This window comes from Rattus rattus, chromosome 14 (genome assembly GCF_011064425.1).
Source record: "Rattus rattus isolate New Zealand chromosome 14, Rrattus_CSIRO_v1, whole genome shotgun sequence".
Classification (NCBI taxonomy): domain Eukaryota; kingdom Metazoa; phylum Chordata; class Mammalia; order Rodentia; family Muridae; genus Rattus; species Rattus rattus.
Window position 1 is genome coordinate 40,782,804 of NC_046167.1, and position 22,702 is coordinate 40,805,505.

Below are 22,702 nucleotides of genomic sequence, written 5' to 3' on the forward strand. Positions count from 1 at the left end.
CGTGGGCATCCATGTGTTCTCGTGTGTGTGTTTGTGTGTGTGTGTGTGTGTGTGCACGCGCACGCGCTTGTGTGTACATGTGTGACATGCTAGGCAGCCAGCTTAGTCCAAAACCTGAGATCCAGGCCAGGGATAGATCCTGTCTCAAAAAACCAAGGTGCATGGCACCAGGGGAATGATGCTGGAGAACTGGAGATTGACCTCTAACTTCCACATGCATGTATACCCCAATCTATGTGCACATATATGTACCTTTGTTCTTGCACGTGGGTGCCCACACACACACACACACACACACACACACACACACACACAGACACACACACACCATACACAGAAGCAGTAATAATAATAATTTTAAAAAGCAGCTCAAAGAGAGAAATATACCAGTAGAGTCTTAAGCATTCTGGAGCTGCTGGTGAATGGTTGACACAGAAAACTCAATGAATCGTGGAACAGGTGAGTCTGAAGTGCTGATGAGGTTCCAGTCAGAGAGGGCAACCTCATAGATATCTAGAGGATGGACTGGTCAGGAGAAGAGGGTGGTAATAGACAAATGACCCTTCACATACAGACAGAGTGCACTTGGAAGGTTAAGTGCTTGTCCTTCCTCCTACTCAGCACATCTTGTGCCTGTTCCTTGACCACCTTTGCCCACATTCCCCAGTCCTGGCAGCCCTTACCCTCAGTGACTCTGCCTGTCTGCAGCTCCTGGAGTGAAGGGTTCTGTTGTTTGTCTCAGCATCTCCAGCATCTGGAACTCATTTCAGAAAGCCAGAGAGTGCTCAGGGAACAGAAATGGATGATGGGCTAACAAAAGATGGGAGCTAATGACCATGCTGGAGTCCATACAAAGTAGGCATTAGGGGATAGCTCAGTCAGGAAAGTGCTTTTTGTCCAAGCGTCTCCACCCATACCTTGGGCTGGAGAAATGGCTCAGTGGCTAAGAGCACTGACTGCTCTTCTAGAGGTCCTGAGTTTAATTCCCAGCAGCCATATGGTGGCCACAACCATCTTTAATAGGATCCGATGCCCTCTTGTAGTGTGTGTCTGAAGACAGCTGCAGTATACTCATATAAATAAAAATAAATCTTTAAAAAGGAAGACCCATAACTTACGTAAAAATGCTGGGCATGGTGGCATACACTTGTTATTTACACACTGGGGAGGCAGAGATAGGAAGATCTGTTGGGCTTACTGACCAGCTAGCCTGGCCAAATTCATGAGCTCCAGGCCAATGAGGAACCCTGTCTCAAAGAATGTGAATGATTTGTGTTTGTGCACCTGACACCTAAGGGTGTCCTCCTGTCTCTACATGCATGTGTGTGTGTGCAAAACACCCCTTCCCAGAAATGCATACACATTTAAAATATGAGGCACCCTTTGGAGGCAACCACAGTTTACATCATTCTTTAATTTTGTGTCGCCCATTATTACAGTTATAAAAACCTTTCCTTATTCATTAGAAAAACATACAGGATTAGAGAATCATACAGGAGATGAAGATGTAGACAGATTCAAAAGGCTAGCACCAAGGAGTACAGACGCCATCCCCATGGAAGCAAGACTTTCAGAAGCTTTGCCTTCCTGGGCTGAAATGTCTTCTGTACGTTCCCAGGGGGTGCTGCAGAGAACAGTGGTCATGGATGGTCACACAAAGGGGAAGATCCTTTGTAACCTCCAAGAGAGCTGGGCAACTCGATCATCTCATTTCCAGTTGCATCACTGGCCACTCCAGGCCCTTCAGTACATGTGATCACCCAGAGATTCCCCTGCCAGACATAGCTCTTACAGCCATATCCCTCTACAGCTACAGGAGGGAAGGAACAGGCCCTACTCCACCACGGTCCTTCAGGTCTTGGGAACCCACAGGTGCTCCACCCACTGATGATGAGGCTTCAGTAGCCCCAGCACTCAGCCCAGCATCTTGGCTTTGATTCTCTCTAAACACAGTAAAGGAAGACTCACCCCTCCTTGCCCATTCCTAACCAAGTGCCCATGAGTCCCAAGGTGGGGTTCAAGTCCCAGGCAGGTGATGGGACAGCACACCTATCTCTCAGTGTGCCTCCAGCTTTGGTCTAGAGCAGACTGGTTTGGCATTGCTAGGTCCATGGCATTGTTGTTTCTTTGTGTACACATGACAACATGAAGCAGAGGTTTGCTGTCATCTCAGAGAGGGCAATACTGTTTGCTGGTGGAGGAAGATGATTTGATATGTGCATAGAGCCTGCTCTGAACAAGTGCCACAGACAGCAATACCATGGCTTCAAAGGGGAGGGAAATTATAAAGCAGGGACAATAGGGTTGATTTTTTTTTTAAAAAAAAAAAGAGGTGGGTGAAAGTCTTTGCTCAAACCAAATGAGATCTGCTTAGCTGCACACAAAGAAGAGACCAGAAGAAAAAAAACTGTTCAGCCTCGGTTACTAACCCTGTCTTTAGAAGCATGCATTTCTGTAAGGTACATGATTGAAAGGCAGGTGAGGCTAAGACTGCTTCATCAGGGCATCCTTGCCTGATGAACTGGGAGAAGAAGAGACCTAGTAGACAGGACAGTACTCTCAGTCCCCGGGAGGAGGAAAGTCCATCAGTGGTGATAGATGAGTCCCAGGTCACTGTGCTGGGCACATCCTGGTGACAGTAGCCTCAGTCTTAGCCATGCCAGTGTTATATGGCCTTTGTCTGCCAAGTCACAGAGAAAATACATGCTTTCTCTTTCTGTCTTAGTGTGGTCGGCTTGGAAGCCTTAGAAGGCACCCAACCAAGCCAGACTCTCTGTCCTCCAGCAGGGGGCAGCACTACATAAGATTATTGTTTGAGATGGCCAGGTTTCCAGTATTATTACTGAGTATTATTACAGATTACAGTATTACTCCAGTAGGTGGCTGCGTTGTACAGAGGTTTTTTGTTTGTTTGTTCTTAGAGGCACAGGTTGGACATCCCAGCAGAGTCCTGAGCCCTAACTAGTTAAAAGCTCACGGTGCTAATATTGCAGGCTGTGTTTTTGTCTGCCCTTCTGCTGTGGGTCCCCGGACTGTGTAATCTGTCTCTGTGCATATGGCTGTCCAGTGTGGCTTTGGGACCTTCCCTTTCATTTGATTCTTCTCTACTGCACACAAATAAAATGTATATTATATATGACCTCATTATAGACCTTTATAGGGGGAAACTTTGCTAAAAGAAAAATGCCTTTGGAAACATAGTTAAGCAGATCTTGACATTTTAATAGGAAAACAACCTCATTCCCAAGCAGCTCACCTTAATACGGGTGTCCAGGACCAAAAGTTTTTAAGGATTAATGATGATGGGGTGGAGAAATGGCTCATTGGTTAAGATCTCATACTACTTTTGTTGAGGACATGCTCAGTTCCCAACTCCCATGTCTACCAACTCCAGCTACAGGGGTTCCAACACCTAAGGTCTCTACAAACACCTATACTCATGGGCACACATCATGCACAGATATGTAACTAAAAATGATCAGATATTTAAAACATGATGACCAAGCTTTCAGTAATTATTTAATCAGTTTAACATACAGTAACCTCCTTCTCCCTTGTCTCACCTTTGTGACGTTCCAGGGTATTTATGCTTCTGTAGACATCACTGACTATAAGCTACCTTTCAATAAACTGACTTTGTACTGTAGCTGAGAATAATCCTTGGCTTTCTTTGGGCAACCCAGATCCAAGCCATCTTACATTTACAGTCAGAGTTAACTTGAAGAAATCTCTCAGTTCATCTCTCTGATGATTCTGTGCCCCTGTGAGTTAAAAATTCTCACAGAGTAAAATGCTGGGGCCACATGCATTGGGACGAGCACACATGGCTTGCATGACATTTTGTTTTCTTCTTGAGGCAGGGGCTCATATATCGAAGGCTGACCTCACACTCACTTTGTTGCTAATGATAACTTTGAATTTCTGATCCTCTATTTCTGCCCACAAGTGCTTGAGTCATAGACATGTATCATCACATTGGTACATGCTGGGAACAAACACAGGCCTTTTGGCATGCTGGGCAAGGACTCTACCAACTGTGCGACATTCCAGACCAACCTTGACGTTATCTCTTAGAGATTTACTGTGTGTGTGTGTGTGTGTGTGTGTGTGTGTGTGTGTGTGTGTGTGTGTGTGTGTGTGTTTAGCTAGTGTTACAGGCAGTCGTGACTCACCCCATGTGAGGACTTGGAACTTATCTTAAAAGCAGCAAGAGTTCTTAAGTGCTGAGCCATCCCTCTAGCCCTGCTAGACAGTTTCAATCCAATGCTAGAAATGCAAGTTCAGTGAACACTTACAAGCACAGCTGTGTTCTGGAGATGCACCTTGACCAGTTCAGATTCAAGACTGAAGCGATGTGACAGTGATGGTTGAGATGATCAGCTGCCCCAGGCCAGTCATGAACAGTACTCAGTCTGGAAATGTCTGCTGTATGGAACTTGTGTTGGCTGGGTATGGTAGCACATCCCTCCACCCCCTACTCAAGAGGTGAGCTTAGGAGGGTCATAAGTTCAAGAACAGCCTCAGCTACCTACCAAGTTTGAGGAGACTCTGGGCTATGTGAAACCTTATATACCTAATATCCTTGAATCAGTTGTTTCTATAAGAGTATTTTTCATCTTAGTTCCTGGTTTAAAATCAGTAGCATTAGGAAGATTTTTAGTTTTTGGGTTTTTTTTTCTAGTATGTTCGACAGGAGAGCGTTGGAAGCCATCATTTTAGCTGCTGTGTCCAAACCATAGAGTCTGTCCCAATGCGTTAGGTAGAGCAGAGTTTCTACTGAACTGTGGACATAGGTAGAGAGGCAGGAGCTAACTCATGCCCTTTCTACCTGGGCCTTCTGCTGTGCCTCTGCCCTTGCCCCTTCCAGGAAGACGAGTGTTTAGGAACAAGGGTATCTTTCTATCTTCTTACCAGAGACAAAGAGTAGGATTCCTCCTCTCCCTTCTTTTCTGTGTGGGGGAATGGCAGGCTCAGAGGTAGAAGGAACAGGATAGAGGTTCCCCTACTCCAGTGCCTCTGGGGTGGCCACAAATTGGGCTTTGGTAGAGATGGAAATGAAGGGGCTTTCTTGAACCATCTGGCTAGACAGTGTCAACAAGATATAGGTCAGCCTGGAAGATGTTCCTTTCATCCTCTGGGAGCTATGGGGTACATTGGAATGGTAGGGCTGGCATTTCCTAAGGCTCCATCATCCCTCTATCTCTGAGCCTCACCTCCTGAGTTCCTTCATACACAGTGATTTCCAGCACCCCTCTCATTTCCCTGCATTTGTTTCTGCTCTAAGAAGTAAGAGCTAAACCAGATATGGTGGTCCAGCACCTGGAAGGCAGAGGCAGTCCATCAGAAATTCAGGGTCATCCTCTGCTACAGAGTGAGTGTGAAAGCATCTTGAGCTAGGAGACCCTGTGAAAACAGCCAGATCATGCCATGGACAGCTTAATGAGAAAGTAGGCAACCAATCACATCTGGGAAATGTTTAGAGCCCACCCCCACATTCTGCTGGGAGCCTAGATCATTGATGCTCACAACATCTGACTTTCCTATGAAGCTATTAATAAAAATATCTGTGTTTAGCGGCTGGAGAGATGGGCTCTGCAGTTAAGTACACCAGCTCCTCTTGCAGAGCAAGAGTTTCCAGAGTCCACCAGGAGATGGATAAGCAAACTCTGTAACTCCAGTTCTAGGTTTATCTGTCACCCTCTTCTGACCACTGCAGGCACCATGCATTTATACCAACAAATCTGAAAAAAACATTGAAACATCTGCATTTGGTCATCAGCTGCCACCTAAATATTTCTGGCAATAAAATAAGGTGGACATTGATTTTACTAACAGTGAACCAGAAGTGATAGGCAAGTCTCACTGTACACGAGGCATTTGGTAGTGCTTTCTCCATTTCTATTTTGTAGAATGGTTTGGAGAGTATTGGTATGAGGTCTTCTATTAAGGTCTGATAGAATTCTGCATTAAACCCATCTTGTGGTGGGCTCTTTTTGATTCACAGACTTTTAATAACTGGTTCTAATTCTTTAGGAGTTATGAGGTAATTTTGATGGTTTATCTGTTCCTTGTTTATCTTTGGTACTTGGTATTTGTCTAGAAAACTGTCCATTTCCTCCAGATTTTTTAGTTTTGTTAAATTTGGCCTTTCTTTTTTTTTTTTCTTTTGTAGTAGAATCAAAGATGGGGGGGAGTATAGAAAGGAGGCAAAAGAAGGAAATAAATAATTTAGGTTAAATAAAAGTGGCAAGAAACCATTAGCCAGAAAAAGAATTTTAAGATGGGGAAGAGAAAATATCAAAAGGTAAAAATAGAAAGTACTATGTTGTCAAATACAGAGTAGTCAGTCTTGAACAAATATATACACAAGCAACAAATATGGGCTCTGCAGGTATATTTATATTTATTTGTGGATACACAAGATATGTAAAAATATATAACAAATTTAAGCACATAGAGGAGTCCATCAACTTAAGAGTGAAGGCATGAGAAATGTTTGATATAGGATAGCTGGGAGAGGATGGAGAGGAGGTACAAAAGAGGGAGGTGATGTCACTGTTTCAATTAAAACATTAAAATATTAGATAAATACAAATGTATGAACAAAATTATATACAAATAAGAGGAATAAAAGGCAAACCTTACAAGCTTCAATTAAAAACACAAAGAAAAAAAGCCACAAGAAAACTATATCTCGGAGCATCTTCCTTTCATCTGCCCTCATAGTGGAAGGAGCAGGATGTTGGAGACCCTTTTGTTATACATGGATTTTAGTCCAGGTGAGTCCCAAATGGTCCAAGGGTCCACTCATCAGACCACTCATTGTGTCCAGTCCGTTGTCCAGCAGGATCAAAAGTCCTTGTCTGCCTGGACTGCATAAAGAAAACTGGAGTCAAACAAGAGAAAGAAAAAAATATTCATCATTAGAAAACCCTGGTAGGTTTTTTGCAATGGGACTTAGGTTTATGTTCACTGGCCAAGAAATAGACAGACATGACTGTAAAATTTAGACAGTCCATAGTTGGAAAAGTCTAGATAGATCTATAAAGAGTTAATGTGTGCATGATACATACATTACCTCAGAGTTACCGCTCTCTCTCTTTCTCTCTCCCTCTCTCTCTCTCTCTCTCTCTCTCTGTGTGTGTGTGTGTGTGTGTGTATGTGTGTGTGTGCGCACGCGTGTGCATGTGTGTGTGTTTGTGTGTTTGTGTGTTGGTGTCTGTCTGTTTGTCCTCATACCTGGAGCCCAGGAATAATCATCAACTGCTTTTTTTACCTCAATATTGAGACAGAGTAATATGTCAGTAATCTCAGGCCATCAATCTGCCACACCTGCCTCTGTTAACCTCAAGGCCTAAGATGACACCATGATTCTTCCTTGTCTGATGTCCAGAGTCCTTTTGTTGCACTGTGACACTTTACCCAACATCCATCTCCCCAGATGCAGAGACCAGATCTGCCAGGTAAAAATATTTAGAATGTCCTTTTTCTGACAGGATTGCACTCAGCTTGGTACTTCCTCTTGCCTATGCTGGCCTTGAAGTTGTGTTACTTGACAGGGTGGAGTGGCTCAGAACTGAAACTTCTACAATGCAGAATCAGAGACAGGAAGAAGAGGATCGTGCTCAAGGTAATCTTTGGCTACAAGGTGGCCTGTTGGGATTTAAGAGACCTTGATGAAAACAGAAATGTTCACAGCATAGCATTACACTAAAGGAGGAACAGAGGCAGCAAGATCAAGAGGAAGACAAAGGTAGCCTGGGCTTTCATTGTATCCCGAGTGGTATTCTCTCTGAATTTTAGGTTTGACTGTGTGAACACTAAAAGCAGCATAGCAACACTATTCCAAAATAGAAAAAAAAATATGTCAGAAAAAAAATGAAAGTATGCTTAATTTACAAAAACATATCAGAAAGTAAGAACCAATTTCTTGTGTTTAATGTACGTGGAATATGTTCCCTTAGCATACACCTGTGACTCTGTTACAATTAAGAGTGATAAATTAAGGATTTTTATTGGAGTGGTTAGTGTTTTTCATCTGTTGGTTTTTAATTTTGTGAATCTATTTCCATCAATTGGGATTTTATATTTGATGTTTCTATTTTGTGTTTTCCACTTAAGGCCATCCTGAGGGGTACGTGGCTCTCTAGGAGTCCAGTATAAGAAATATCCATTGAGACCCACCTACATGGAAGTAGTTCATGTAAAAGTAAAGACAGACACACTGACAGAGATATAGACTCACCTGGGCTTCTACATGTCAGTGTATGGAGGACAAGGAATCATCAGGGTGTGAGGCCAACTCTTAAAACCTGGGCTGGCCAGGGTCTGTGAGAGGTTTTCCATGGTTTTGTCTGAGTAGCTAAGCTGGTTCAGTGCTAGAGGCCAGCAAAGAACCCCTTTAATGAACTTTCCCAGACTTGTGCGTTGTGGATTCAGATACACGAGTTCATATAGTGCTCTTCTTGCTCCAGAGTGGAATATAATATGCTTTCCAACTCAAATTAGAGAGAAAAGAGTGTCTGTCCTAAGAGAATTTCGTGTAGCTCAGGGGATAAAGCACATGAGAAATATGTATGTGATCCCAATGGTGGAGTACGATAGGGACATGCTGTTAAACTCAGCACATATCACTGCAGGATTACTATGCCAGGATCCTTGATGTCCTTTGAACAGATTAAGAGAGACATTGGGTCAGAGGGACCCTCCATGTCAGTCATATGGTATTCTGTACACCTCATGCTGTGGAAGATGTTGGTACAGTCTAGTTAAAAAGAACACAGGAGATGACATCTTAACAAATGTAACAGTAGGAGGGACAGGGAAAGCTTCCCAGAAGCTCTCACAAAGGAATTGCAAGGCTGTTTAACTGGGCATAAAAAAGCAGTGTGCAAATTCTCAGGTTAATGGAAGCAGCCTGGGTAGATTTATCCAGTGGAATGCACACTCCAGGTGGAGGCCTGAAGCTGGCATGAGGTAGGGCCACACCAGTTTGCTGCTCCATCATTAAGTTGTTCTTTTGACTCTGCTCATGACACCTGCCCCTCCTCCTTCGAGGAGGCTGTGACACTGGTAGGAATCCTGTTACACATTTGAAAGTTGGCCTTGAGGGAGCAAACATAGAGAGGTGAGTAATTACAGGGCAGAACTGGTGAGACAGAGGGCACAGCTGCCTTGGGAGTCACTCCACAGTATGGGTTTTGTAAGCTTTACCCTGAGTTGGGTCTGAGGACTCAAGCAATATAAACTGTGATATCTTTTGCAGGGCAGTAGGGGTGGGTGAGGGTCTGGTCAAAGTTTGACAGGAGGATTCCCTTCAGAGGAGACATACAGGCCTCATATTCAACCTGGGAACCCATTTTAGCTCAGGTCTGATGGGCTGACTAGGGAGACTTTTCTGAGAAGTCTACTTCATGATGAAGACCATGTTCTCTGCAAGAAACAGGAAGCAAAGAACAGCACAGTCCCACAGAACAACCTCTGATGTTTACCTATGCTAGAAGAGAGGGCAGAGGGCTACTGATCCACTGACACTTTTAGGGCACTGTGCTACTTCACCCTCCCTTCTGAGCCAGACCCAGTGAAAAGGCAGGCCTTCCGGCCTGGGGTTTACCTGGGGAGACCTTGCTGTGCTGTGCACAGCTCTTCCTCTGGAGAAGGGGCCTGCAAGCACACAGGCACCTGGGCGTCTGGCCTGGCTCCTCTGAGACTGTATAATTTTCAGCCAGGCCAACGCCCACCACTGGCTTAAAAGCCATGGAGCTGAGGCTGCTGTTCTTCAGGACTTGAAAAGAAAAAGACACAGAAAAGAGGCTCTTGGTGTCGTTGAGAAACAGAGAACTTCCTGTGCTTTCTATAGAGGGCCATAGCACCCCACTGGTTGTCTTAGGACTCTCTCCCCACTTGGGCATGCCCCCACCTCCCTCTCGTCCTGCTTTAATCAGTGTCTCTGATTCCCCTTATGACTCACGAAGCATCAGATCACCCTTCAGGGGTTTCTATGGACTTAATCTTTCTGAAGTTGCAGTTTGTCAAGTTTCTGTGTGCCTCAAGGACCATCATCATTTGTCACAAAGGACAAGAGGGAATATGGATGAAATGAATGAGGACATGCACCCACCTCGTCCTGTGGGTGACACAATGTTCTCCTCTCTTCCTGAGAGCCAAGTTATTGCGGGAGACTTGATTTTCCGATGGTGGTGGCAGACAGCAGCACAGGTTTCGAAGGCTTCTACTAATTGTCTTTTTAAACTCCTTCCAGTGGTGACGCCATCCCCGACGGGAAGCTGGGCAAGGAACTTGTGGCTGGCCACTACTGACGGTATCTTCATGAACCATGGCCTCTTCCTTGATGAAGGTGTTTTCGTCCACGAGTGTCTCTCTCTGCCAGGTATCTCCAGAGCAGCCTGCAAGGCTTATGCCCTTAGGTGTCTGCAGTGATGCACAGAAATCATGTGGCGGTATGAAGGAGGACACATTCCTGTCTGCTGTAGTGGAATAGGTGTATTGAAGTCGAGGTGACTGGATATGTTCAGTTAGACTACAAGACAACACAGTCTTGGAGTCTGAGAATGTCTTCCTGGTTTGCAGCCTGTTATCCTTGAATTCTTCAGCTATAGGACAGTCCAGGAGGTCGGGCTGGAGAGTGTTGGTCCTTGTTTGCTGGTAGCCCATAGCATGGCTTCTGACAACCTTCCTGGAATTCTTCCTATCCTCCTTCTCCCGCATATTGGATGAATGTGAGGACAAGGTGAAGGAGGAGAGAAGAGGTCCCTCTCTCTTAAGAAAACGAGGGAAGGAGTAAAGATCTTCTAGACCTGGCTCCACTTGGTGGTATGTGCAGACTTTCCTGAGTGGCTTGTGCTGTTGAATCAAGTGTGTTGCCAGCACCTCATTGATATTTTGGTCTATCAGAGACTCAGTGCTTTTCTCAGGTGTATGCCTCATGACTCTCATGGCTTTGATGATGCTAGGGCTTGGTGTTGCTGTGAACGTCTGTATGGATGTCGGTGGTGAGTAGGCCTGGCTGTCTTTGATCATGGGGCGCATCATAATTTGCTGGATGCTGGGCCTCCTGCTGGGATTTATCATCAGCATTTCCACTATAACATTGAAAATATCGTTGGCAACATGAGGCGGAATGCTGAAATTGGCTGAACTGATTTGTCTCCTCACCTCTGCAAATGACTTGCCTAGGAAAGGCAAGTGCCCAGTCACCATGAAGAAGAGGAGGACACCTACACTCCATACGTCAACTGGGCGGCCCTCATATTCCTCAGCTTCAAAGAATTCTGGCGCACAGTATGGCAGTGTGCCACAGAAATCAATCAGCTTCTGCCCAGGAAGTGTTTTAGCAGCGAGGCCAAAATCACAGAGCTTGGCATTCCCCCTTCCGTCTATCACAATGTTGTTGGCCTTTATGTCTCGGTGGACAATATTATTGTCATGGCAGAATTGTACTGCCTCTAATATCTGTCTAAACATTCTTCGGGCCTCCCACGATTTTAAATATCCACATTCCCGGATTCGGTCCAGTAGGTCTCCCTGAGAGGCATGCTCCATGACCAGGTGGGTGGCCTCTCTTGTCTGGACCACTTCGACCACCTTGATGATATGAGGGTGGCCCAGGGATTTTAGAATGTCAACTTCCCTGCTCATCACTGAGGAGCACTTCTCGGTGTTCTTGAGAACTTTTATAGCTACACAGGTGAGGGTTGGGATGTGGTATGCCATTTTTACCACTGAAAATCGTCCCCTTCCCAGGGTTCTTATGATCTTATAGTCAGTGGTAAAGTTCTCGATAGAGTCCCGGCTCTCTGGGTCCTGCTCCATGATCAGGCCCTCCTTTATTTGGCTAGAACGAAACTTGCAATGAGAAATAAAACAGACATTTAAAATCAGGCCCCAGAATATGTTGATACGCTCAAATTCCTACATTAAAGAGATGAGAAAAAAAGCTCAGAAAAACATCAGACAATCTAGCCATGTACTTTACGTACTTGGGAAGGGAAGAACAAGGACCAACTGCAAAGGAGCAGATGCAAAATATGACATAGATGTGGTTGTCATGGACCAACTGCAAACTGAGAGAATCCTAGACACTAAAAGCCACTAAATAGGAAAAGCTCACCATTCTCTCTCCTGATCTCAGCACGCACTTTGAGTAGAGGCATCTAGAATATCAGCATCAAGAGAAGGTGTAAAGAGAACATATCCCCGAAAACCCATACTATGCAGGATGGCGATCTGCATCTGATGTTCCCAAATTTGGCTACTCAGGCAGAGGACCTATAGGTGGTTCTCAGAACACAGGTGGCCCACAGCTACCCTAACCCCAGCTCCAGGGGTTACTACACCTCTGGACTCTAAGTGCACCTATACAGCACACTCACAGGTGGTATACACCACTTAAAATAGTGATACAAGTCTTTCTATATAATTTTATTACCATGAGCTGTCAGGTTAGCAACGGAATCACATTTCGGGGAAGTGGAACTATAGACAGGTATAGAGAGATTTTATTTTCTTATACAACTGAGTTATGCTATGTGAATATGTTATTGTATCAATCCTAGGGATGGTGTGAGAGACTCACAACCACCTGTAACTCCAGACCCAGAAAACCTGATTCCTTCTTCTGACCTCCACAGAATGCATCTGGGATATGGTATTCAAGGCATGTGTGGATGCAAAACTGTCATACATATGAAGTGAAAAAATAGAATACTCTAACATAGCAAACATAATTTAATAAAACGTGAAATAGAAGATAATAAAAAACTGGAAATGTAAATGCATAACAAGCCAGCAAATACAGAAACCAAAGTCAAAAAGAGCAAGTTGAAGTGTCCAAAGTTGGAGAAACTCACTATGTCAGGGTCCAACAGCTCCTGAATGTCCAAGTCTAATTTCTGTGTCTTCAAACTCTAATTTCTGTCCAGCCAAGCAACAGCTTCTGTACCTGTAAGGACAGAATGCAGCCTCAATCAGAGCTGTAAGTAGGCAGTGTCCATCCATTGTCACAGGGTTCCTTGGGGGGTCAGAGCAAAGAGCAGCCCACACTGTGGCTAGGCACGGCCCATTGCTTCCCCTCTGCTTCTGTCTCCATGGACAGGAAGGCTCGTCTTGGTCATTGGAGCACTAGAGGGCAGGTTTGACTCAAGAGTCTGTCCCCAATGTTACCCAGTGACCCATTTCTTCCTCCTTGTACCCCTGCCCAAGGACCATAATTAACCCCAAATTGCACCACCTAGTGGGAACAATGTTCAAACACTTAACACTCCATCTTTAACAAGGACACTTTTGTCATTAATAATCAAACAAGGAATCCTGAGAATGACAATGGACGCCAGAGCTTTGGCACTCCAGTTTTTTATGGATTCTGATATTCAATGGCAAGTTGATGGACATTGTCTTGCTTTTCACATGGACCCCAGACTTCATAAGTTTGTAATAATTCATGTCCATATTCAATGTATTCTATTTACTTTTTAAACTCCGACAAGTGGTTGCTAAAGGATTGTAAGTCCTGACTACCTTGATTGTTGTGACAAAATGCTATTATTCATTGCACCCCTGGGCATGAGACTACCATTTGTGGGGCTGAGAGGAATATGACACCATTAATCCCATATTGCCCTCAGGCTTGAGACTTCTGACCAAAGCTCAAGATCTAGAAACAGTGAGCTGATATGTTCCAAATGATCAAGTAAACACCCTTAAGCCAGGAACCTATAAACAACTGATGTAGTAGATGGTGCCTTGTTCTGGAACTCTGGGTCCTTCTGCTCTCAAACAAAATGCCTTGTGTTTGACCTTCAAAACAACAGAAGTTGATTACTTGTGCATCAGGATGTTAGCAAGACAAAGACAAGTACCCAACAAATTAATTATGTACCAAGGCTGCTTTCTAAATCTAAGTGACCCTGTGTACGTATTCCCAGAGGGTCAAGAAAAAGTATGAGATCAGTCTATTTTTGGTGAAGGTGACATGTTGTGCCCTGTAGCATTTTCTTGTATATCCACATCTTACTGCTGTTGAATTGGGGTTGAAGGTTGAAGTAGGAATTGGCACAAAACAGTCACATAGGAAAAATCTAGTCATGGGTAAGCTACCTGAACTCAGAGTGATGAGAGTCCCTCAGGGTCCTCTGACAGACATAGGACAAAGTTAAAGTCAGGATAGTCTCATAAAGATGAGCCCATGTTAATTATGAAAGTGGAGGAAGAAGATCATCACTTCAAGTAATCTTTGGATACTCAGAAATGATGATTCCAGCCTGTGCTCCAGGAGAGTCTGTCTCATGGAACAAAAACACATGTGAAATGAAAGAAAGAAGTGTCTGCTATGTATTTTTGCTTGATCTATGTTCCCAAAGCTCTAAAGAGTAACTTTAGACCCATTGGGCTTACACATGAGATTATGACCTTAATGACAGAGGTGCAAGGGCTGTTGTGAGCCATTTGCATGTGTTTGAATGTATGCTGCTATCCCCTCTCACCACAACTCATCAGTATTACACATTAAAGGAATCTGACAGGATTCACTAAGAACCAACTCCATGACAGATGCCAAAGGAAATGGACTGCAGTTTAGCAGAGGTCAAGGAAGGACATTCCCTCTTGAAATGTTCATAGTCACCTAGAAACACCACATGTGTACACATTGCACACAAAGCATTTCCTAGCAATGCTAACAAGCTAAACCTTCAAACAATGAAACGGAGGTACAGATATGGTCCAGCCATGGGCTTCAAAGTCCTACTTGTTAGCTCTCTAATCAGATATTTGATTTTTGAATGTCCCAGGGAATACCACCCTCCTTCCTCAGCAATGTCATGGAAAGCAAAAAGGATCCTGAAAGGCTCTTTGTTGCTTGACTATGAAGGTTCTGTTCTCCACTCCCATTCCACTAACAGATAAAAACTATAGGAATGGTGGAAGGAGTTTTATTCAAGCCTAGGTTTGGAAATTTGGAGAGACACATTGTCAATATAAAATTCCCTCTCTTTCTCTAAATGTTGTTTGAGTGAGTCCAGTGGAATGCTGGGCAGACCATTCCAGCACTAGGTACTTTTTTTCCTGGACATGTACTTTAAGCTGTTTTGCCAGCAAGACTCAAAGGCCCATGCTTGTTCCTTTGCTTCAAATTCATTATTGGCCCCACCTCCTGTGCCTGGTACCACACTAGCTTCAGAGTCACATTTGTTCTCCTGAAGGAAGAAGATAGCAATTCAATGGAATGACAGCTGCCAACAGAATGACCCAGGTAAATGAAGGGTCATAATATCATATGTCTCACTTTGGAAGGTTCTTCTTGGCAGCTACCTACTTTCATAGTTATCGTCAAAAAATTAGGATCTAAGCATTGCCTTGTAGCTTGCATAGGGTCATGACTTTTGCACTGCAAGGAAGATCCCAAGTTAACTGGCTAGGGGGAGGCTTCCTGCTAAATCACAGAGAGCTGATGGTGCCTTTCCTTAATAGACCATCCAATGTAGCCTATCAGTCCTCTGAATAGGAGAACTTGAAACAATTGGGCCAGTACTTGGAAAGAAATGGAACAAACTAAAAGGGAAAAACTGAGGAACCTGAAAGGGACAAGCAGGGAAAGTGTGATCATGGGAGTATGGTCAAAGTTCTTCATGTACATGTCTGGAAATGCCACTAGGAGATTGTTCGTGCTGTGTAGTTATCATAAACTATTGTTCAAAATTAGTTCATGGAATAAATACATGTAAAATATGACAATGTAAAATCGAGTGATAAATCAAATCAACAAAGAAAAATTCTCCTATTCAATATTCAAACAAAAATATACAGGAAGAGAGACTTAGTTTAAATACAGACAACAAGTCTAAAGTGAGACATAGGAATATAGAGAAAAACTCACTGTGTTCAGATTCAACAATTCATGAATATCCAAGTTCAGTGGCTAACTGTATAAAAGCAATTGCTGTCCAACCAACCAACCAACCAACCAACCAACCAACCAACCAATCATCCAACCAACCCACCAACCAACCAACCAAACCAACCAACCAACCCAGCCACCAACCAACAGCTAATGCCCTGTACAGACAGGATGTGTTTTCAGTAACTAAGGAAGTAAATGACCTCACAATGGTTCCTTTTGAGGTCAGAGCTGAAATGGACCAATGAGGGCTGGGCACAATCCACTGGTATTCTTTATTTTCTGTCCTCCAGATAGGAAAGGATTAAGGTCAGTGAGGCAGTAGAGACTTGAGGAAGATGGTTACATCCAGTTAGCAGTCCCTATATCTCCTATGACCTACTTCTTTCTGCTAGGTTATGTTTTTCAGATTTTCTACAACCTCAGAAAACAGGGTCACATGCCAGAGACCAATGTTCAAGCACAGGATCTTCTCTTTATAGTAGATATTCAAACCCCAATAAAGACTCTTTGTACTTTAAAAATAAGGAGTGGTATCATATGAATTATAATAAACGATTCACAACTGATATCCAACACTGGTTTATGGACAGTGTATTAGTTTGCTTTATTGTTTGTAATATTATACAGTTACATACATATATAGAGCCATGACCTTATACTCTATGTCATCAATCAATTAAAAGGTTCCATGACCTTACCTAAACTCAATTCAGTTTTTTCCCAAATTACTCCAGCTTGCTTTCAATATGACACAAACTAAAGGGCACACGCTAACATTTATGTATTGGTCAATGATAACCTGGTTCATTTTTCACTTAGACCCTAACATTCTGTAACAACTGTTGGTCTGTGGAAGCTATCCCAACTGCACAGGAGAAAAATGGATCTTTTCCTTGGACTCACATAAGAATAAAATGTTAACTTCTCACTGACCCTGGCACACTTTGACCAAACTGCAGTGTGACTACCACCCCTAGGGGTGAGACTTTCCCATGTTTTTCCCATAGAGTCTTCATCCAGTTTCTCACCAGACAGAAAGCTAGGATTGACAGTTTCTAAATGATAGAGAAAAGAATTGATCAATAGTCATCTTAGAATCCTCAACCCCGAAGGCAGAGGCACACATGGTTTGTTAAACAAAACAAGCTTTTCCTCGCCAAGATTTGATAAATAGAACAAAAGTTCTCAACCAAACACCAACCAAAACTGTGAAGACATAAATGAAGATTTAGTGTACATTTCCAGGCTAAAGCTACTCCTCAAGTCTTCCCTGGGCAGCTTTGGGCACTGGAGCTCCCTTGACCCCTTTTGTGATCTTAGCTCTGTATTGTGTTTTGAACGCTTCTGGATTTAAAGTCCTGGTACAGTTTGTGTCTACCTCATTCCAAGTTCTTACTGGAAATGACAATGGAGATGTTAGTGTATCAAACAAATGAGGACATTTTCCCTTGTCTTAACGCCTTTAATATTTCAACAAAATATATTATTTTAAAAAATGTTAATAATATCATCATTATTTAAATTACATGTTCATGTTTGTGCTTGTAGTTGTATGCAGACATGACTAGAGTTGGTGGTGGAAGCCACAGGTTTTACAGTGTCTCTGGAGCTAGAGTTAGAGTTGTTTGTGAGACACACAGCATGGTTTCTGGCCACTGTGCAAAAGCAGTGCCTGCTGTTAACCGGAGCACTGTTCCAGTCTTAATTTCAATCTTTTTATGATTGCAGTCATGGTCCTCATTATATATTCATGTTCCTCTTCTTGTCTACAGCATATTTCTTTTGGAGATTATTATTTTATTTTTAAAACCTTTTACATTTTATGAATAGGAGAAATAAACAGGTTTGTGTTTTATTTTACAAATTTAATATTCATCCGAAAGCATATTATATTTTGGTAGGTCTTCAAAGAAGACTTCCAATGAAAAGGACAAAGTGTGAGAAAATTTATTTAATCATATTCAATAAGATACAATATAAAAGTATAAGTAATATAAAGTGATTTTAAAAAATAGTAGAAAAAACAAATTAAGAATCTTTTGTTCAAATATTTCTTTTCAAAACACTTTCAAAAGTCACCAATAGTAAAGGTGTCCTTCCTGTAAAAGTCAGGCTTTTCAGAAGCATCTGCATTGTTACTTATGTAAAACGTGGGTATTTGTCTCTTCTGTATACTTAGTGTATGCGGTACATAATGTAAAGACATCTGATATAACTATAATTCATTTTACTGGTAAAAGAACAAGGAAATCATATGTTTGAGCTTACCAAACTCACATCATCATCTGAGGGAAACTCAGAGGATTGTGAGATGTTCAGTCGTAACACTATTTTGCAACTTATTGAACAGCTCAGGAGGCCAACCTCACGTAGGAGTTTTGCATGCAGCCTCTGTGTGTGTTATAGACGAGCATGAATTAGAGTATCACTCATGAAATATCAAAGAACAGAAAACTAGTCTCAGCAGGAGCTGCCAGCAAGCCTGAGCTTCAGTGAGAGAGCATGACACTGTGGCTTTGGGGTTGTTGCATGAGACTCATGGGTTACAGCAAAATGCCACAGGCCAGTCAGCCAGTACATTACATTGTGGGCCGTGCCTTTTGTTGCATCTTCTTGTGGCTGGAGGATTGCAGCAGCTCTCTTGAGTGACTTTGGTAAAGGAGGCTGAATCCAGACATGGTGTCTTTGCCCTGTGATGTGTTGAGGAGACACTCTGAGACTACACCTGGTGTTTTGTTAGCTCCTCTCTTTAACTTAGTTATGTTAACATTGTCTTCTATACTCTTCAAAAAATATTTTATGCGTGCATGTGTGTGTGTGTGTGTGTACACCTGGTTGTGAGCATTGTTGGCATCCACAGTCTAGAGGAGGAGTTCAGGTGTCCTGCTCTATCATTGTCCTGCTTAGTCCTTTGAGATGGTGTCTGAACTTGAAGCTAGGTTGGCATGCCAGCACCAATATTTTGTCTGCAGCTCTCAAGGCTTGGTTTAGAGGCACATATGTAGTCAGATGTTATTTTTATGGAGATTTAAATTCAGGTCTATGTTTGCCCTGCAAACACCCATATACACCGAGCTAGTTTCCTTAAGGCTGATTGTATATAACTTCTTTTTTTTTGGTTTGCTTCTTTTTATTTTTTATTTCATTTTATTTTTCTTGGATAATTTTTCTTTATACTTCTTTTTTCTTTTCTTTTCTATTTTTTTAAATTGTACTTAGATTTAAAATGCTATTCTCTTTCCTGGGTTCATATCAATAAGCCCCCATCCCATTTGCCCTCCCCCTTCTTCTATAAGCTTGTTCCCCTCCCCAAACATCCACCTTTCCTGTCTCCCCGCCCTGAAATTCCACTGCAGTGGGAGGTCCAGACATGGCAGGACAAAGGGTTTCTCCTCCCATTGGTACCCAACAAGGCCATGCTCGGCTACATATGCAGCTGGAGCCATGGGTCTGTCCATGTGTGGTCTGTGGGTAGTGGATTAGTCCCTAGGAGCTCTGGTTGGTTGGAATTGTTGTTCTTTTGGGGTTTTTGTTTTATGTTGGAACATCTTTTGGGAATTTGGCCAAGAGAAATATAGCAGGGTCCTCAGAGAGTCCAATTTTCAATTTTCTGAATAACCTCCCCAGGGATTTCCAGAGAGGTTGTACCAGTTTACAATCCCACCATCAATGGAGGAGTGTTCCTCTTTCTCCTCATCCTTGCCAGCATCTGCTGTCACCTGAGGTTTTTATCTTAGTCATTCTGACTGGTATGAGGTGGAATCTCAGGGTTGTTTCAGTTTGCATTCCCTGAATGACTACAGATGTATGATGAACATTTCTTTAGATGCTTCTCCGACATTCGATATTTGTTTAGCTCTGTACCCCATTTTTTTCATGGGTTCTCTGACTCACTGAAGTCCAACTTATTGAGTTCTTTGTATATTTTGGATATTAGCCCTCTATCAGATGTAGGATTGGTAAAGATCTTTTCCCAATCTGTTGGTTGCCTTTTTGTCCTAATGATAAAGTCCTTTGCCTTACAGAAGCTTTGCAGTTTTATGAGGTCCCATTTGTAGATTCTTGGTCTTAGAGCATAAGCCATTGGTGTTCTGTTCAGGAAAATTTCCCCAGTGCCCATGTTTTTCAGACTCTTCCCTACTTTTTTTCTATTGGTTTCAGTGTATCTAGTTTCATGAGGAGTTCCTTGATCCACTTGGACTTAAGGTTTGTACAGGGTGATCAGAATGGATCTATTTGCATTCTTCTACATACTGACCTCCAGTTGAAACAGCACCATTTCTTGAAAACGCTATCTTCTTTCCATTGGATGGCTTTAGCTCCTTTGTCAAAGATCAAGTGACCATAGGTGTGTGGGTTCATTTTTGGGTTTTCACTTCTATTCCACTGATCTATCTGCCTGTGTCTGTACAAAAAACATAGAGTTTTTGTAACTACTGCTGTGTAGTACTGCTGAAGTCAGGGATGGAGGTTCCACCAGAAGGTCTTTTCTTTTATTATTGAGCGTACCTTTAGCTACCTTTGTTTTTATAGTTTTTTTTTTTTTGCTGTTGTTGTTGTTATTCCAAACGAATATTCAAATTGCTCATACTGTCTCTATGAAGAATTGAGTTGGTATTTTGGAGAGTATATTGAATCTGTACATTGCGTTTGACAAAATGGCCATTTTTATTATATTAATTCTGCCAATCATATACAGCCACCCAATTAGACAAGATGGATGAAGGAAAGAAGTGCAGACCGACAGGAACCGGATATAGATCTCTCCTGAGAGACACAGCCCGAATACAGCAAATACATAGGCGAATGCCAGCAGCAAACCACTGAACTGAGAACGGGACCCCTGTTGAAGGAAACAGAGAAAGGACTGGAAGAGCTTGAAGGGGCTCGAGACCCATATGAACAACAATGCCAAGCAACCAGAGCTTCCAGGGACTAAGCCACTACCCAAAGACTATACATGGATTGACCCTGGACTCTAACCTCATAGGTAGCAATGAATATCCTAGTAAGAGCACCAGTGGAAGGGGAAGCCCTTGGTCCTGCAAAGACTGAACCCCCAGTGAACGTGATTGTTGGGGGTAGGGCGGTAATGGGGGGAGGATGTGGAGGGGAACACCCATCTAGAAGGGGAGAGGGAAGGGTTAGGGGGATGTTGGCCTGGAAACCGGGAAAGGGAATGACATTCAAAATGTAAATAAGAAATACTCAAGTTAATAAAAAAAAAAAAAAAGGACATTAGGTAAAAGCTAGGAGCCACAGCAAACCATAGCCTTAATTTTTAAACTTAATAAAAATATATAAGCATGTAGCAAAAAAAAAGACATGATCCAGTATACACTGGCATGCATAAAATACGTTGCTTCATATATATGTCTACTTGTTGCTTGTTTATATCCTACAGATATGTACAGATGGTTTGAATATGCTTGGCCCTGGGAGTGGTACTATTAGGAGGTGCGGTCTTGTTGGAGTAGGTGTGTCACTGTGGGGGTTGGCTTAAGACCTTCATCCTAGCTGCCTGGAAGTAAGTATTCTGCTGGCAGCCTTTTGATGAAGGTGTAGAACTCTCAGCTCTGCCTGCACCATGCCTGTCTGGATGCTGCCATGCTCTTGCCTTGATGATGATGGACTGAACGTCTGAACCTGTAAGCTAGCTCCAATTAAATGTTGTCTTTTTTTTTTAAAGAAAAAAATTCTGCCAATCCATGAACATGAGAGGTCTTTCCATCTTCTGAGATCTTCTTCAATTTCTTTCTTCAGATACTTGAAGTTCTTGTCATACAGATCTTTCACTTCCTTGGTTAAAGTCACACCATGGTATTATATATTATTTGGGACTAATATGAAGGGTATCATTCCCTAATTTCTTTCTCAGCCTGTTTATCCTTTGAGTAGAGGATGGCTACTGATATCTTTGAGTTAATTTTATACCCAGCCACTTTGCTCATTATCAGACTGAGTGGTTTTCTGGCAGAACTCTTCTGGTCACTTAAGTATACTATGATATCATCTGCAAATAGTGATATATTGACTTCTTACTTTCCAATTTGTATCTCTTTGACCTTCTTTTGTTGTCTGATTATTCTGGCTTAGACTTCAAAAACTATATTTATTATTAAATAGCAAGAGAGTGGGCAGCTTTGTCTAGTCCCTGATTTTAGTGAGACTTTAACATTTGTCTCCATTTAGTTTGATGTTGGCTCTGGTTTCCTGTACATTTCTTTTACTGTGTTTAGGTATGGGCCTTGAATTCCTTATCTTTCAGGACTTTTATTATGCAAGGGTGTTGAATTTTGTCAATTCCTTTCTCAGCATCTAATGAAATGATCATGTAGTGTTTATCTTTGAGTTTTTTTATAAAGTGAATTATGTCGATGGATTTCCATTTATTGAACCATCCCTCTATTCCTGGGATGAAGTCTACTTCCTCATGATGGATGATCATTTTGATGTGTTCTTGGATCTGGTTGCTAAAATTTTATTGAGTATTTTTGTGTTGATATTCATAAGGGAATTTGGTCTGTAATTCTCTTTCATTCTTGGGTCTTTCTGTAGTATAAGTAATTGTGACTTCGTAGAAGACATTTGGTGTGCTTTCTCTGTTTCTATTTTGTGGAATAGTTTGTAGAATTTTGGTATGAGGTCTTCTATGAAGGTCTGATAGAATTCTGCATTAAACCCATCTTGTGGTGGGCTCTTCTTGGTTCGCAGACTTTTAATAACTGGTTCTACTTCTTTAGGAGATATGGGGTAATTTAGATGGTTTATCTGTTCCTGGCTCCA

The 22,702-nt window shown here is 42.5% G+C and overlaps 1 protein-coding gene across 1 annotated transcript; it reads right to left on the bottom strand.

The window, feature by feature from the left end:
• Window positions 1–10,068: 10,068 nt before the first annotated feature.
• Window positions 10,069–11,879, bottom strand: LOC116883201 (sperm motility kinase X-like). The gene has a single exon (XM_032884230.1). The coding sequence runs from the start codon at window positions 11,830–11,832 to the stop codon at window positions 10,069–10,071; it is 1,764 nt and encodes a 587-aa protein (XP_032740121.1). The 5' UTR covers window positions 11,833–11,879.
• Window positions 11,880–22,702: the final 10,823 nt, after the last annotated feature.

Coding starts and splice junctions, on each gene's coding strand:
- LOC116883201 (XM_032884230.1), bottom strand. CDS start 11,832: ATGGAGCAGGACCCAGAGAGCCGGGACTCTATCGAGAACTTTACCACT.